The sequence below is a fragment of the Mesoplodon densirostris genome, chromosome 1 (assembly GCF_025265405.1).
Source record: "Mesoplodon densirostris isolate mMesDen1 chromosome 1, mMesDen1 primary haplotype, whole genome shotgun sequence".
NCBI lineage: Eukaryota > Metazoa > Chordata > Mammalia > Artiodactyla > Ziphiidae > Mesoplodon > Mesoplodon densirostris.
In genome coordinates this window covers 93,086,445-93,103,835 of record NC_082661.1, presented here as the reverse complement: position 1 = coordinate 93,103,835, position 17,391 = coordinate 93,086,445, and the positions used below count along the sequence as shown (strand labels likewise).

The following is a 17,391-nucleotide window of genomic DNA, read 5'->3' as shown; positions in this document are numbered from 1 at the left end:
TTCTTCCAGTCCATGAACACATTATCCCTTTACATCTGTTTGTTTTGTCCTCAGTTTATTTCATCAGTGTGGTATAGTTTTCTGAGCTCGGGTCTTTTACTACCTTAGGTAGGTTTTATTCCTAGGTATTGTATTCTTTCTGATGGGATTGTAAATGGGATTATGGGTAGATTTTTAACTCAGAATCAATCTCTTCAATGCTTATGTTTGTTTTCCTTGATTAACTTTGGTAGAGGCTTGTCTGTTTTTAAAAATATTTTCAGATACAGGTTTTGATTCTTTATTCCATTTACTATTGATTTCAGCTCATTTCCTTCTTTACCTTTAACTTCTTTAGGTTCATTTTGCTGTTGTCTACCTTTTTACTGGTATTTTTAGGTCATTACATCTTTTACATCATTTTAAGTATACGCATTAAAGCATACAGGCATACCTCAGAGATGTTGCAGGTTCAGTTCCACATGGTAATAAAGTGAATATGACAAAATGAGTTTCACACATTTTTTTGATTTTCCAGTGCCTGTAAGTTATCTTTGGGACTTCCCCAGCAGTCCAGTGGTTAAGACTCATGCATCCACTGCAGGGGGCACGGGTTTGATCCCTGGTCGGGGAACTAAGATTCTGAATGCCATGCTTGGTGCAGAAATAAAATAAATAAATTAAATAAATGAATAAATAAAAATAGTTATGTTTACCCCATACTGTAGTCTATTAAGTGTACAATACCATTAAGTCAAAAAAATACGTACATACCTTACGTAAAAAATACTTGATTGCTAAAAAACACCTACCATCGTGTGACAGCACACGGTTGCCATAAAGCTTCAATTTGTAAAAAAACAGTGTCTGTAAAGCACAGTAAAATGAGGTATGCCTGTATAAAATTCTAAATTATTGCTTCAGCTGCATGTTACCAAGTTGCATTTTATATGCAGGTTCATTTACTTAAAGATTGCTGAGTGCTTATTATGTGCATGCTAATGTACTGCAATGAGAGAAAGAGTAGGTCCAAGAGATTGAGGTTTAAGGGGTACAGCTGCCATTTAAAGCAAGTTTATATTGTCGTTCAAGTAGAAGTATGTTCTGATTTTCAACGGGATTTGACTTTTCTATAAGTTCATATGGAGTTTCTTTTGGCTATGGTGTCATGTTTACTAAATATTGCATATTTATGTAAAATACTTTTACCTAATAGCTGAGTGACAGTTCATATAATTATATTAGATCTAGGTTTTAAAGTTCTATTCATTTCTCTTTATACTTATAGCCTACTACCAGTTATCACCGTTACTGTGGGCCTAAACTTCTTTTCGTAGTTGTCAAATCACTTTATATATTTAGAGGCTGTTGTTTCAGAGTTATGTTTCTGGTGAATTGGTCTACCATTATTAAAGCTCTGTACACCAATACTCCCCCCCTTTTTTCCCCACTGTAAAGGAAACTTAATCTGATTAATAAGCTTCTTTTGATTGGCATTTTCTTATATTTTTTCATTAATTTACTTTCAACTATTACATCATTATGTTTAAGAAGTGTATTTGTAAACACTACACATAGTTCTTAAACTGCTAAGTTTATGGTACTTACGTTGCCATAACTACTGATATTTGGATTTCTGTTACTTTATTTCTCTTGTTCTTTGCTTCTCTTTGCCTTCAATAGGGTTAATATTCTTTACTACCAATTCCTAGTTATTTGTTCTTAATTTAACGTGAATCTTGTTATGTCTAAAACCAATGCACAAATCCTTTTCAGTGAGGTTAAACAGGAGACCAAATGTAATTGTGAAGAAAAGTAAGGAAATGCTGCTCAACAGAACTGCTTCAAATTGCCTTTTGGCATTTGCAGGATGCATGAACCATCCTGAACCGATTTCTTTACCTTTCAGCAGAGGGGAGAGCTTGAGGATAAAGTATTAGGAGGTACTTACAGTCAATGGACATTCCTTCTTCACCTCGGGAATGTTATCAACTCTTTGCTGTTTAATCACTAGGGATTGTGGGTTTAAAAAAAAAAAAAAAAAAGAGCAAAATCCTCTCCAGTTCTCCCCCAAATCAGGATAAGATGAACAGGAATGAACTGCCAATTGTTCAGCCTTCTAGACTTTGAAAGTATTCATTTCCATTTCATTGGAAAAGTAAATGGGGGTATAAATATTTTTCTGAGTTGAGGATTTATTATTCTTCTTATTCTCACAAATTGTTCAAGCACTAGAAGATTAAGCACCAAATGCTGTAATCTAGACCAGGGGACCTCAGTTGTTTTCTTATCCCAACATGCTATTTGGCACATTTTCAACTGGAATAGCAATTCTCAAAAAGAGTTTAGGAGAAACTTGAGCAGGGAGCTCCTCTTTGTGTACTGAAAATTTCTGAAGTCTAGTTCATTTACCTCTAGATTTTCTCTTCTAATATAAAGTTAAGTTATTCGCTGACAACACAGTATCAGCAAACTACTATTGTAGTTTTCAGAATCTTTATCATTTGATGGTTTAAAAAGTTTGCCAATTTACTCAGAACCCTCACTGCCAAGCAAATTTATGTAAATGACTCTGATGACCTGTCCACAAACCACTAAGTCAGTGAAGTTCACTATGTGAACATTAAGCCTCAGGTGTGTAAAACTCATGGTTCAAAGAGTAAGTAGATAAGTATATTTATAATTACATAACTTCTTGACAATGTGCACTTGCCATCCAAAAATGAAATGCATTTATCAATTGCTATTTGTTCACTAGTATGAAGATGCCATTTTATATACATGTAAAATGTTTTATATACTTTGATTCTGTGAAATGTAAACATTTTATAAATGTTTGTGAACCAAAATTGTATGCCACGTATATATTAGTGTCGTATATAACATTTCCGACTTAACATCACAAACCATTCTCATGTCTGCTTATTGAAACTGTTATATGCAGTTTATAGACACATCACACTTGATTATGATTTTCTGCATTGCAGTGGTCACTCTGTGCTAAAAACAAACTGGGAAATTGAGAAATCAAATGCAGTAGTTTTCTTAAAAAAAAAAAATTAGCTAGTAGGTACTAAACTGCCAGAAGGTATTTTATACTAATGACTGGAGTCAGAGTCACTATGTGTATAAATTATTTTAATAATGGTTGGAGAAAGGAAAAATGACTTGAATGCCATTTTAGTACTAAACAATTCAGTAACTTCATTAAAAATCTGCTTCTGTATTAAACAACAATGGCTTCATCCTGCCAAATATAACATTTTTTACTTTTAATATGAGTCTCCTTCCAAGACACTAAGCCATAAAAGTATTATTTCAGGGGAAGAAACCACAACACTTTAAAGTTTCCTTTGCTTAGCTCTCCATTTCTAATTACATTTTTACATCTACATTCTGGGTGGGTCCATATGATTTCAAGAGCATGTTAACTCAAGGTCTTGGAAGCAAAAAAATTAAGAAATTCTGAAAAAAAACAAGGAGGATGCACAACACATGTATGTAGTCAGAAAGCAGCAAAGAATTGAAGTTGTCTGATCTTTAACAACTATTTTGAATTTCTGACCCATTTTGTTACATTGATATCTGGATTAAAAATGAGGGACGTTGGTTACTTAATACACAGTACTCACAAAATTGACCTCTTTTGGTCTAGAACTACTTAAAAGTATTCAAAGGCCAGAATATGAAAAAATCTATTAAGCCACTATTAAATTTTAGAGAAATTACATATGGAAACTTATAAGATGGCTTTTCAAGTATAAATTTAAGAGTCAAAAAATTCTTAACAGTAAGATATGGTTTTAAAGTAAAAAGAAGACAGGTAATAAAATTAGCTATCGAAGTGATCGTAAAAGTATTTTTTTAAATCCATGAAATAAAAGACTTAAAGAATAATCCAAAATAAAACAAAATATAATTGAGAGAAATATAATGATTATTTAAGAGTCCAGAACTGAGAGATAAAACAAGATAACAGGAAAGACTAAGATAATTTCCATTTATAGTGTATATACTATAATGCAATTAAACTATCTAAAACATGTTGAAGTTCACTAATCTCTTTATAGGATGGGTAATCAATACACTTCCCTAATACTCATCATGTGACCTAGGACATGACGTAAATTAGAGATTCCAAAGCAAAGATCATTACCATTTATTTTTGTTGTTGTTGTTGATATGGATTTTGACACCTGCCTGACAGACTAAGTCAAATGTTCCTGATTCAATTATTAGTTTTCTTTCTTTGACTTGAAAGCTTCAAGTTATTTAATAATGTATCTTAACAGACATGCCTTTTCTCTTAATGCTTACTCCAACAATATGCTAGAGGTACCCCTAGAGATCTGGAAGGTGAAAGAGCCATTACCACCTATAGGTACTGACTACTGCCATACACATTTAGGGGTTTTTCTTCTAAGCAGTTTGTTAATACTCTAAAACAGGTACCCTGTTATTGTATGAAACAATTACCCTTGAATTTAACAAGGGAAAAAAAACTTAAGACATCTGGCTATATTATAAACCCAGAGCTGTTTGGTTAGGAAACATGAGTATATGGAAGAATATTAATTTTAGTTTACTGTGTATTAGAGATGTGAAAGTAAAATAACTAAAGCTTTTGGTTGTTTTGGTTAAAGACCTGGTCTTGATCTGCATTAAATTTTATTACTTTTTATCAAAAGAAAAGATTATGTGCTTCCTGGAAGTTGTTTTAAAATTATACTTTGGCTTAACCTTGACAAAAAAAAAGGTACTTTTAAAACTGTTTTCTCTTTTTTGATCAAAAAGTCTGTCTCTTCTGAAATTGACTAAGAAGATTAGTTTGGTAAATGACTGATAGTTATAAAACATACTGTAGTTAAGAGGATAATAAAACATTAGACTCAGACTTTATAAGCATCCTTATACCTGTGTCATTTGAAAAGTCATCAGTGGCTGACTTTAATCAATGCCATCAGATTTTAAATACTGATGTATCAATACAATTAGATAATGCCTCTCATTAAGTTTTACAGAATCCACTATCACAAAACCAGATTCCACTTAGAAGTTCTGAAGTCTAACCACAAAATAACATCTACTTTAGAACTGAAGTTTTTTTGTTGTCAGATTCTAAAAGTTGAGAAACATGAAGTTATATTTTTCTATCACTTCTAAATCTATGATATATGTAAAGTTAATGCCAAGACTTTAATTGTTGTGGACTACCAAATACCAACTATTAAAAACAAAACAAAATCCTAATGGGAATGTTTGTAGGCCTAGTATTACAATTCAAATTTATGAAAACGGAGGGATGGTTAAATCTGTTTTGGGTCAACTGATCACTGTATTCAAATGTCTATTATCTTTAAATATAGTCTTTCAAAACAGTTGAAGCTGTGCTAATTTGGATAAACTGTTTTAACATATCAGTTTATTATATTGACAATTGATCCCCCAAATTCACTTTAAAGACTTCTAGCTAGGAAATATAATCATAAGTATACTAAAAATTGACCCCCCAAAGTCTAAGACATCTTTATTTCTTCTTAAAGTCTAATTTTTACCTTTTTTTTTTTTTTTTTTGCGGTATGCGGGCCTCTCACTGTTGTGGCCTCCCCCGTTGCGGAGCACAGGCTCCGGACGCGCAGGCTCCGGACGCGCAGGCTCAGCGGCCATGGCTCACGGGCCCAGCCGCTCCGCGGCATATGGGATCCTCCCAGACCGGGGCACGAACCCGTATCCCCTGCATCGGCAGGCGGACTCTCAACCACTTGCGCCACCAGGGAGGCCCTAATTTTTACCTTTTTAAAATTGAGATTATCTGTTATTCCAATAGCCTCATTCTTTGGTGTGCTGTTTGTATCAACAGTTGTTTTAAAACTTAAGTATTCTGTATATTGCTAAGGAATTAAAACATCGAAGACTTTCTTTTGTTATATTATTTAGCGATCTTTGTTTTTAAAATCACCACGTGATTGGCTATCAGGAGTTGATTTCTAAAACCAAATAATTTACACTTTTCCAGAGTCGTAGTGTATTAGATTAATACGTTAGATTAATCATTTCCTATTAATCCTATTAATCATTTCCTACATACTTAGTTCTTATTTGCTTACTACAGGAAAGCATCCTATTTTGCAATGTATTTTTAAAAATAACTTCTAAAATAGTGGCTTTTTATTTTGAAAAAAGATCTTTTTCATCTAAGCACTGCATATTTCATACAGATTAAAATTAAACTGAGCCCATGCCTTCTACCCAAAACTAAATTAAGGAGAACATTTTTATTACTGTATTCAATAAATAATTATAAGGTTAAGGGCTTTTGAAAATCATTTAAGTTGAATAAATGGGTAGGAAAAGCATACATATTATCTTTGGATATAATTAACTTATTAAATGAAGTGTTACATGACTGCAGGAATTGGAATGTTATAATTCTGACTAAAACACAGAACTATATAAACTGACTTACGGAACTGGAAAATGTCAGGATGTACTACACAATTCAGATGCAGAAAGGTTTGCTCCCACATATTCCCAATTAGTTTTGGAAGTACAGCTCCTAACAAAATGGGTGGAGATTTTCTTCTTAAGAAAAAGCTGTGAACTCCCTATGTGTACTGTTATATATTCCCTTTCATAACTTTTATGCTCTTACTGAAGTGAACCTATATATTCAACATACAAACGAAAAGTAACAAACATGCTTTTAAAAATGTATTTCATCATTACTAATGGATATAATTACTTCATTAGTTTGAAAACATTAAAAAATATATTGGGTCTATATGATTTTTTAATGCAAAAAAGGGATATCTCCCTCAAAAAGGATGAATAAAAATCCCTGCAAAATGCACTGCTCCATATTTTCCTTTCAGTGCAGACTACATTGTAGAAACAGAATCTCTCTTAGAGAACTAGTTGTGAGAAGTAACGACTATCCCTAAAGATATTAAATTCTCAATTTTTATTAAGAAAAGTCCATATTAATTTTTTTTTAATTCTTAATATAAAGATGATGTAGCTTTGGGGAAGACTGAGCCTTTCAAAATTTTAACCTATGTCAATCTAGTTGGTTGGCATTAAGAACACAAGTGCCCATGCATTGTCTATGCTTCTTTTTCTTGTAGGTTGAAAAGTCATTTCATTCTGCTCCCATATCAAGCTTCTGCACAGAACTGAACAGTGTGAACAAGTCTGGTGATGAAGCACAGATTAAGTCTTTAAAATATCTTAATTTCACAGCCCCTCAACCCATATAATTTATATATGAAGCACCAAAACTGGAGCCAAGGTCTGAACAGGTAACGTAACAGCAGGAACTATAATTTAATCACACCATATCATATTACACTATGTAACATTCTATATTTTGCCTGTTGATGTGTAACACAGTTAAGTTTATTACAAGCAGTATTTCCTAAGACCTATGTTATAAGTGCTTCTTTTCAAGTATTACTGCTTATTTAGTGTTTATATGTTAACATTAAGTAAATCAGTGATAAATGTATATAATGCAATACACATTGTGCCGTTTCTCCCTGCCCTCTGTTAACACATTAACAAAATCAATTAAGAAGACCAAAACAACTATTAAAACTAAAACAAGGTTATCAACATCACAGATGCATGTCTGAGTAGGTCAACAGCATTTCCCCCTTAACATGAAGGTATTTTCATCAAAAATGCTTCATCATTTTGGGGCCAGCATCACTTTAGCAGCAGCTGGTCTTCAGGACAAGTAGATCAGAAGTTTCAAGTGCTAAAGACACTGAATTACTCTGAGAAACATCAATCCACATGACTAATGAAGCTAACTGCTGGTGTCATCTTAACATAAAATTGTGCATTTTCCATTTCAATGTGTGATTTAGTTCATTTATATGATGAAAAAGTTTTGAAGTTCTCACGGCACACCAACGAGATGGACTAATTTGTCAAGGAACCTCTTGTTTTAATATTTAAATTATAACAATACCATAACTAGAAAAAGGTCAGTGACTTGGTGGCTTTAAACCGCATCAGTTTCAATATTTGTTTTTCAAAATAATGATGCAATTAAATCTATGCTTCTTCAACAGTAGCACAATATATTATCCTTTCCTGAACAAAAGAGCTGAGGTTTATCCAAGTAGAAGCTTTAAATAAGGTTGCCAACTACTTATCAATCTTGCATGTTTGACATAAAATATATTAGGAAAGCTTAAACTGACTTGTTAATGTATATTCAGCTAAAGCTTCACATTAAGCAGCAATGGAAATGAACAGAGGTGCACTCAATATAAAACACTTTTCAAAACTACTCCAAAAAACAAATGACAAAAAGTGGGTTAAGAACAACTAAACATCTGTTGTGTGTACCAGATGTAAAAGAAGAAGAATGGACCCTGTGGTTACTTGCACTGTTTGAATTACGTGAAGGTGAAATTAAGACTTAGTCCACTTCCATCTCTCCAGAAGATTTAGTATGCTGTGTGCTGTCTTTTGTTGTATCTGGTTTAGTTTCAGTCCCACTCTGTCCATCCACTGGTCCGTTGTGTTCACTATTAGCTTTTGCCTTGTCTTCAGCAACCTCTACTTTTGGTTTGGGCTTATAAATTATGGGGTTACAGAAATGATCCAGTTCCTAAAGACATGAAGAAAATTGATTATATTAAAAATATTATATAACAAGTTACCATTAACATTCTAAAGTCCACATTAACCTTCTAAATTTCCACATAATTCCACATTCCTGAATAGCTGTTGGCTCAGCTAGATAACCAACTAATTCTTAAACTACCTTAATGAAGGATTTACCTTCTCGGCTAGTGTTTGTCAGGGGTGATAAGAAACTATTCAGCCTTTAATAATACATTCTGTATTTACTGTTCCTAAAATTTTTTCCTCATAATTTGAATACAGTTTATTTTGGAAGGAATGGTTTTTATTTTATTTATTTTTTTGGCTGCACTATGCAGCATGTGACATCTTAGCTCCCCGACCAGGGATTGAACCTGGGCTCTTGGCAGTGAGAGCGCGGAGTCCTCACCACTGGTCCGCCAGGGAATTCCCAGGAATAAATTTTAATTCATTCCTTTAAATTATGCTGAGAGCTCTGTTATGAAAATTACATCACGTAATACCTATTGCATAAATTAAAGTTTCTCAACATTTACATAAAAACAATTTTAATAAATGGAATTACATAAATATACACACTGACTTTATTTACTTTCTGAAAACAGCTCAGTAGCCTTTTCTGTTCAAGGAAAAATAAGCCATGAAAGTAAATTCAACTTAATAATTTAAAAGAGGTATATTTTCCATATCCTTGCTTTTTCTACACAGAAATAAAAGACCATTTCAGATAAAGCTACTGAAACACTTTAAGTTCTTTCAAGACCAGTGTCACAGATATTGGGATAGGGACGAAAACATAGAAAGTAATATCCTTGGGGAGTGTTTTAGTGCAAACTGTTCTTATCACACTCTGCATCTCATCTGATTAGGAGTAAATTACTATAGATTCTTTGCCAAACTTTCTCAAAAGGAAAATACTCTTATTGTTTTATGATTTTAAAAAATACCCGTTTTGGTACAGGAAAAGTTGCTCAACATCACTAATCATCAGAAAAATGCAAATCACAATGACATATCTCACACCTGTCAGAATGGCTATCATCAAAAAGAATACAAATAACAAATTTTGGCAAGGATATGGAGAAAAGGGAACCCTAGGTACACATTTGGTGGAAATGTAAATTGGTACAGCCATTATAGAAAACAGTATGGAGGTTCCTCAAAAAGCTAAAAATAGAATTACCATATGATCCAGCAATTCTACCTCTGGGTAAATATCCAGAAAAAATGAAAATACTAATTTGAAAAGATACATGCATCCCAATGTTCCTAGCAGCATTATTTACAGTAGCCAAGATACAGAAGCAACCTAAGTGTCCATCAACAGATGACCGGACAAAGAAGATGTGGCACGTATATACAATGGAATATTACTACTCAGCCATAAAAAAAGAATGACAATTTGCCGCTTGCAACAACATGGAAGGTATTATGCTTATAGAGAAAGACAAATACTGTATGTTATTACTTACATGTGGAATTTAAAAAATAGAGCAAATGAGTGAATATAACAAAAAAGAAATAGATTCACAGATATAAACAAACTAGAGGTTACCAGTGGGGAGAGGGAACTGGAGAGGGCAAAGATAGGGGTAGAGGATTAAGAGGTACAAACTAATATGTATAAAATAAATAAGCCACAAGGATACATTGTACAGCATAGGGAATACAGCCAATATTTTATAATAACTTTGAAGTATAATCTATAAAAACATTAATCACTGTGTGTACACTTGAAACTGATATTGTAAATCAAATATACTCCAATTAAAAACACCCTAGGGCCTCCCTGGTGGCGCAGTGGTTGAGAGTCCGCCTGCCGATGCAGGGGATACGGGTTCGTGCCCCGGTCTGGGAGGATCCCATATGCCGCGGAGCGGCTGGGCCCGTGAGCCATGGCCGCTGGGCCTGCGCATCCGGAGCCTGTGCTCCGCAACGGGAGAGGCCACAACAGTGAGAGGCCCACATACCACAAAAAGAAAAAAAAAAAAAAAAAAAAAAAAAAAAAAAACACCCTAAAACCTGTTTTTGTTTTAAAAATGAATCAAATACCTACAGACATACTGAACTAGATTAAAAAGAATCACCTGAAATTCCATCTCCTATAGATTAACATAACTAACCTTTTGGTGAACATCCTAGATGTATGTCCATGCACACACACATCTCCAAACATACAAATCTATGAACATGCTAATTGATACAGTGAGATTACAGAATCTAAAGTTATCTTTCCTTTTTCATTCAATATGTTGTATAAACCTATATATCTAAATAGATTTACCTCTGATATCTTAAATACTATATTTAATTGTTGAAATGTGTTGTAATATTGAAATATGCATCAAATTATTTATCTAGTTTCTTACTGATAGGTATTTAGGTTGTTGCCAGTTTTTTGCTATCATAAGCAAGGGTATTTATCTGCATATACTTATGCAACAGTCAAATTAAGATGAATTCCTAGAATTGTGATTTCTGCATTAAAGGGTAAACTCATTTTAAATTTCTATACATATTCTGAAATGATGTCCCAGAAAAATGGTAACAAATTTAACCAAGTTGCTCAGGAAGAGCGTCCATTCCTTCACACCTTTGGCAATTATGGCAAAGATTGTGAATGTAAACACACAACCAAATCAGAGAGAAGAGATTTGCATTTCTTAGATTAGTAATGAAGATGAACACCTTTTCATATGTTTATTGGATATGTATTTCTTTCTTTGTCAGTTGTTTTACTGATGTCTTTACTCATTTTTCTACTTAGATGCTGATCTTTATTATCAAGTTTGTCCCCGTGTTTTTCATAGTGTTTTCTATAACCTTTGACATTTTCAGTAGTAATGTTTTTTAAACTGGAAAGTTTATCTCATAAGTAAGATTTTACCATGGAATTTTACACATTTCAAACTATGTCAAAGACAAACATATATTGCAGTTTTACAATGGAGGCTCAGAAGTATTATACAGCCTAGAAAAATCGGACATATTTGGAGTTGTCACATTGCTTTACCTCATTCTGTATTACACTTAAAATCTAAAAAACAGCTTTGTGTATATGACTAATTAAATCAAGGAACAGAGATGTCCCACCTAGAATGTTTTTTTTCCTCAAAATTAAAGATTAGCCTCAAATTCCTGTTTTTCTATATTATATTCATCTGCCAAGTTGATTATTTCTCAAAGTATGGCTCCCATTAAAAAAGTTTAGTGACTGAACCCACGAAAAAGAGAAGTTTATAGTTTCTTACCTTTGACTTTGCAACTATTTCTGAAACTTTCACTACAGGATCTTGAGTGAGACTTAGTTTGTTCTGTGCATTCATCTTACTGTTCAGCCAACTCATGGCTTCACTGATATATTTTTCAGCTTTTTCCATTTCAGCAGGATCCAAATGATCGTACCTTTCATCCTGTTAGGAAAAAAAAAACTTTACTTAATGTAACAGGTTTTTCAATAAGCACCAATTTATTGATAATTTCTGCTTAAAAGAGTTAGACTCTTATTGAGTGTATACCTCACACATACTCATGTGAAGAAGCCATTTACAGACTACACAGAACTGAAGAAACTGGGAGAAAGAAAAATCAGTATGGAGTTTTAAAAGGAAAGGCCTGAAGAAGTCAGGTTTGGAAAAGAATGGTGAAGAGTATTAGAGGAAAAAGTAGTACTTGGCCAAGAAAGAAGCCGCATAGACTTAAATTTGTCAGGGAGTAAAGAAAAATAAGTTAAGCAGGCACATAGCAAGCTAGACAGAAAATTCTGACTGTACAACAGAATATGTTTAAGTTGTTGACAAGAATTACTGGGTTGGCCAAAAAGTGCCTTGGGTTTTTAAGTAAAAATAAAAGACACATTTTCCATGTTCACCAAGAGCTTCACTGAACAACGCATTCACCCTTTTGTTCCACTACCTTCTGCCATTTTTCAGGCAACGTCATAATTCCATCTTCCCCAGACTTTTTATCTTCTTGAGCAAAGAACTGTTCCAGGTGCCTTTTACAGTCTTCCAGGGAATTGAAATTTTTTCTATTAAGAGAATTTTTAAAGACCAAAATAAGTGGAAATCCAAAGGTGCAATATCTGGTGAATATGGCAGATGAATCAGAACCTCCCAGCCAAGCTGTAACAGTTTTTGCCTGGTCATCAAAGAAACACGTGGTTATCCTGATGGAAGATTATGCGTTTTGTGTAGACTAATTCCGGACGCTTTCTATCGAGTGCTGCTTTCAGTTGGTCTAACTGGGGGCAGTACTTGTTGGAATTAATTGTTTGGTTTTCCAGAAGGAACTCATAATAGAGGACTCCCTCCCAATCCCACCATATATGCAACATCACTTTCTTTGGATGAAGCCCGGCCTTTGGTGGTGTTGGTGGTGGTTCATTTCGCTTGCCCCATGATCTCTTCTGTTCCACATTATTGTACAGTATCAACTTTTCTTTGCCCCTCACAATTTGTTTTAAAAATGAAACGTTTTCATTACACTTAAGTAGAGAATCATGTGCGGAAATATGGTCAAGAAGGTTTTTCTCGCTTAACCTATGTGGAACCCAAACATCAAAGTGATTAACATAACCAAGCTGGTGCAAATGATTTTCAACACTTGATTTGTATATTTTGAGTATGTCGGCTATCTCCCACGTGGTATAACATTGATTGTTCTCAATGTCTCGATTTGATCGCTATCAACTTCAACTGGTCTACTTGACTGTGGAGCATCATCCAGTGAGAAATGTCCATCATGAAACTTCACAAACCACTACTGACAGGTCTGTTCAGTCATAGCACGTTCTCCATACACTGCACAAATCTTTTTTTGTTTTTCAGTTGCGTTTTTACTTTGCTTGAAATAATAAAGCATAATATGCCGAAAATGTTGCTTTTTTTCTTCCATCTTCATTATTAAAATGGCTACCCAAAATTCACCAATTTTGATGTTGTTTTTAAAATGCACGCTGATATGACAGCTGTCAAAATACAATCTAATAAAATTGTTTTGAATGAAGTTTAAGACAACTAAGCGCTAGTAGAGCCATCTTACAGAAAAAACCGAATGAAGCTTTTGACCAACCCAATACATAATAAAATTTTGTCTGAAAGACAACTGCAGCTGTCACATGTAGGCAACGATCTAAGATGGGATGATTTAGACCGGCAGCCTCGAAACCAGAAAGAAATGACAATGCAACATATAGAAAGAGGATCTCCTCCTCATTCATCCCTCTATCTGCATGCTTTATTTATTTATTTAATTAATTATTTTTTATTTTTTGCAGTATGCAGACCTTTCACTGTTGTGGCCTCTCCTGTTGCAGAGCACAGGCTCCGGATGCGCAGGCTCAGCGGCCATGGCTCACAGGCCCAGCCGCTCCACGGCATGTGGGATCTTCCCGGACCGGGGCACGAACCCGTGTCCCCTGCATCGGCAGGGGGACTCTCAACCACTACGCCACCAGGGAAGCCCCCTGCATGCTTTTAAAAAAATCTCTAGCCTGAACCTCTTCCCTGAACTCCCTACTCTATCCAACTTCCAACTTGAATTCTTATTTGTAATGTTTGAAACGATTTACCTCTGTTTCAAACTCATGATTACCTCCCCACCTACTCTTCCAAGTTCTCCCCATCTCAGTAAATGGCAATTTCACCCTTGCAGGCCAAAAATCCTTGGAGTCATTTGACTCCTCTTTCTGTTATATTTACATAAAATCTATCAGTGAATCTTATTAGCTCTGCCTTCAAAATATATGCAGCAGAAATCCAGCCACTTCTTCCCCCTCCGCTCTCCGGGTTCAGGGATTCGTAGCTTCTTGCTTGTGTTATTCTAATGTTTTAACTAGTCTCTCTGCTTCCGTAGCCTTTAAAAGATAAGTCAAAATTTAAAATTCTCTTCTCAAAAGCCTCCAGTGGATTCCTATCTCAGTGTAAAAGCCAAACTTTTATAATGGCCCACTAGGCCCTTCATGATCTGGCAACTGATAATCCCACCCTACACTGTTCTGAGCCACACTGGCTTCCTTACTGTTACTCCAACACATTCTCCCCTTTGCAACTGCTATTCTCCCTTTGTTAAGGACATTCTTTTTATAGTTATCATATATCTTGAACCCTCACCTCCTTTAATTCTCCCCTCACATGATGTCATCTTATTAGTCTGCGTTTCTGACAAATCTCCTCCACCTATGGCAGTCCCTTACTTTTCCCATAGCCCTTATCACCATCTGACTACTTCATAGTAACTCATTTATTGTCTATCTCTTCCCACTGAAGCATATTAAAAACAAGTTCAGTGTTTTGTTTGATGCTGTAGTTCCAGCACCTTGAAGAGAGCCTGGAACATAGTAACTCAAAATTCTTGAGCATAAGTGAAATCTTGCCTGCTTTGAATAATATTTTAAACCTGCATCCTCAAGAAGACTGCTACAGCTTGGCGAACACTAGGTTATAGTAGTTATATACAGATCTTCCAATACCAGATGTGAAATATTCTTGGTGTTTGTCTGCTTGTTCCTTCTGACTTTTCCATTATCCTTACATTCTATTTGTACTTATATGGACATTGACATTGGCAGGCACATTCACAATCAGTACCTGGATTATTCTTTTAGGTTGGCTGGATTGCACTCTTTATTTTACAGAATTTACAAATCTTTTATTTCTAATAAGTAATCACCCTCCACATTGTGTAGTGAAAAGCAGTATAGTTGTTAAGGGTCTGTATGTTTCAGATTGCTTAGGTTTTATCCTGACTGCATCTCTTAAACTACCTGTGTAATCCTTGACAAGTTTGCTTAAGCACTGCAATTCTCTTACATAATACATTCTTGTGAGAATAAAGTGAGATAATTCATGCAAAGTGCCTAAAATTTAGTAAGTGCTTGATAAATGTAAGCTCTGATAATACCCTGCCTAAATCTTTCTGGTGCTGGCCTCTCCAGCCCACTGATGCAATTTTAACATCAGTGGTAAAACCTGGGGGAATTATAGTGAATATCTATTTAAAACAGGAGTCAGCAAACTTGTCCTGCAGGCCAAATCCAACCTGCTGAATTTTTAAATAAAGTTATTTTGGAACACAGCCATGCCCATTCCTTTACACATTGTGTGTTTGCTCTTGCACTACAATGGCAAAGTTGGATAGTTGTATAGAGATGGTAGGCCTACAGAGCCTAAAATATTTAGTATTTGTTCATTTAAAGAAAAAGTCTGCTAACCTCTGATTTAGAGGGAAAAAATCATCAGCTTAATTTTGTCAAATCTTACTGTTACATCCAAATGGAGATATTATCTATATAACTAAACATTTCAGGCTGAAAAACAGTGGAAAGGTTAAGGGTAGTAAGATAGATTTGGGCACATATGTAAAACAATAAATGATACGGGAGTTACAGATGACTGAAAGACTGGAAGACAAAGTGCAACCAAAAGAAAAAGAGGCCAAGGGACAAAATGAATGCTAGCAGAGTCCATTTTCAAAGAGGCCTGTAAATTAAAAAAGGTCCAAAAAAACCTTTTGCACTATAATGAAACCCCTAAGAAGAAAACAATGAATTTGGTCACTGGATTAATTTATAATATAGTTTTAGGGAATTTTAAAAGATTAAAGCCATATATCTGCACTGTATTTGAAATTATCAGTATCCTTTACTGATAATTTTACAATAAAGAAAAAATGTTTTACGTTTGGGGCACAATGTCTCTGGAATTTGGTAGCAACAACTGCTATAGCTTTGTAGTTGAGAATTTTTAGATTTACCCCACCCTCTCTGCATAATACACACATTATCATAATCACCAGTTTACTTTATGAATTCAATACCTTGTTTCTGTATGCTTCTATAACTTTCATGACAAGTTGGATCTTTTTTCCCAAGTCGTTTAAAGCTTTTGGTCTCTCTTCATGTTCCATGTACCTCATTTGAATTGGCTGGCCATATTTCTGTTAACATAAGTTTTTTAAAAAGAAAAAGTTATTAACAGAAAACAACTTTTATTGGGCCCTTACAGAATGATGAATAGGAAAGAAAGCTGGTCAGATTAAAATATGTCCCCTCTTGTTTTCCTACATGGAGATGAGTTCCAGTGGTTATTTGCTTACTGAATCCTACACAGGAATGCCTATCTTTTCTCATTCATTAAGATTACCTCTTGATTCCTCTCAAATCCAAAGAAAAGCTTTAATTACTTTAAAGTTACGTGTTAAAAGTCTATAAAACCATTAAGAAAACCATAAGGACTATATACTGCGTGCAGAATTCATGTATTTGAAACTTGGTTTGAAATATTTATAATGCATATAACTCTCTAAAAGCAACATGATTACTGGGATTTCCTGATATTTAATACCTATTGAATATTATTTGTTATATTTATTCATTAGATTAGGATGTGTATTTTAAGTATAGTGCTTAAAAACAAAAAAACCCACTCAGCCCCTTGCCCCAGGTGCCTGGTAGGAGGGAGTTTCTAAATTTTAAAACAGCCTCCTATAACTCTGAGGAGGGGAATGCATTAGAAAAACAAATATTTTATTTCAAATCCTTTACATATTTAAATAAAAATCAGCTTATTTTAGAGCAATTTTAGGTTTCCAGAAAAGTTACAAAGGAAACAATAAAGAGCCAAGCACCTTTTCTCTGATGTTAACATCTTATACCTCGTGGTACATTTGTCAAAACTAAGAAACCGGGCTTCCCTGGTGGCACAGTGGTTGAGAGTCCACCTGCCGATGCAGGGGACACGGGTTCGTGCCCCGGTCCGTGAAGATCCTGCATGCCGTGGAGCGGCTGGGCCCGTA

At 34.6% G+C, this 17,391-nt stretch overlaps 1 protein-coding gene across 2 annotated transcripts in view; it reads right to left on the bottom strand.

The window, feature by feature from the left end:
• Window positions 1-4,008: 4,008 nt before the first annotated feature.
• The window catches only part of HSPA4L (heat shock protein family A (Hsp70) member 4 like), a 54,874-nt gene continuing 41,491 nt past the window's right edge, over window positions 4,009-17,391 (bottom strand). Inside the window, exons 17-20 of one of the 2 annotated variants that reach the window (XR_009533153.1) lie at window positions 16,414-16,533; window positions 11,847-12,008; window positions 5,772-8,599; window positions 4,009-5,534 (exon numbers count right to left, since the gene is read on the bottom strand). Coding sequence is in view for 1 of the 2 variants with exons in the window: in XM_060105791.1 (XP_059961774.1) it covers window positions 8,408-8,599; window positions 11,847-12,008; window positions 16,414-16,533 (474 nt within the window). In the remaining variant the exon portion in view is untranslated. Of the gene's footprint in view, window positions 5,535-5,590; window positions 8,600-11,846; window positions 12,009-16,413; window positions 16,534-17,391 lie in introns of those variants that run through there. The other variant, XM_060105791.1, reaches the window with a different exon arrangement.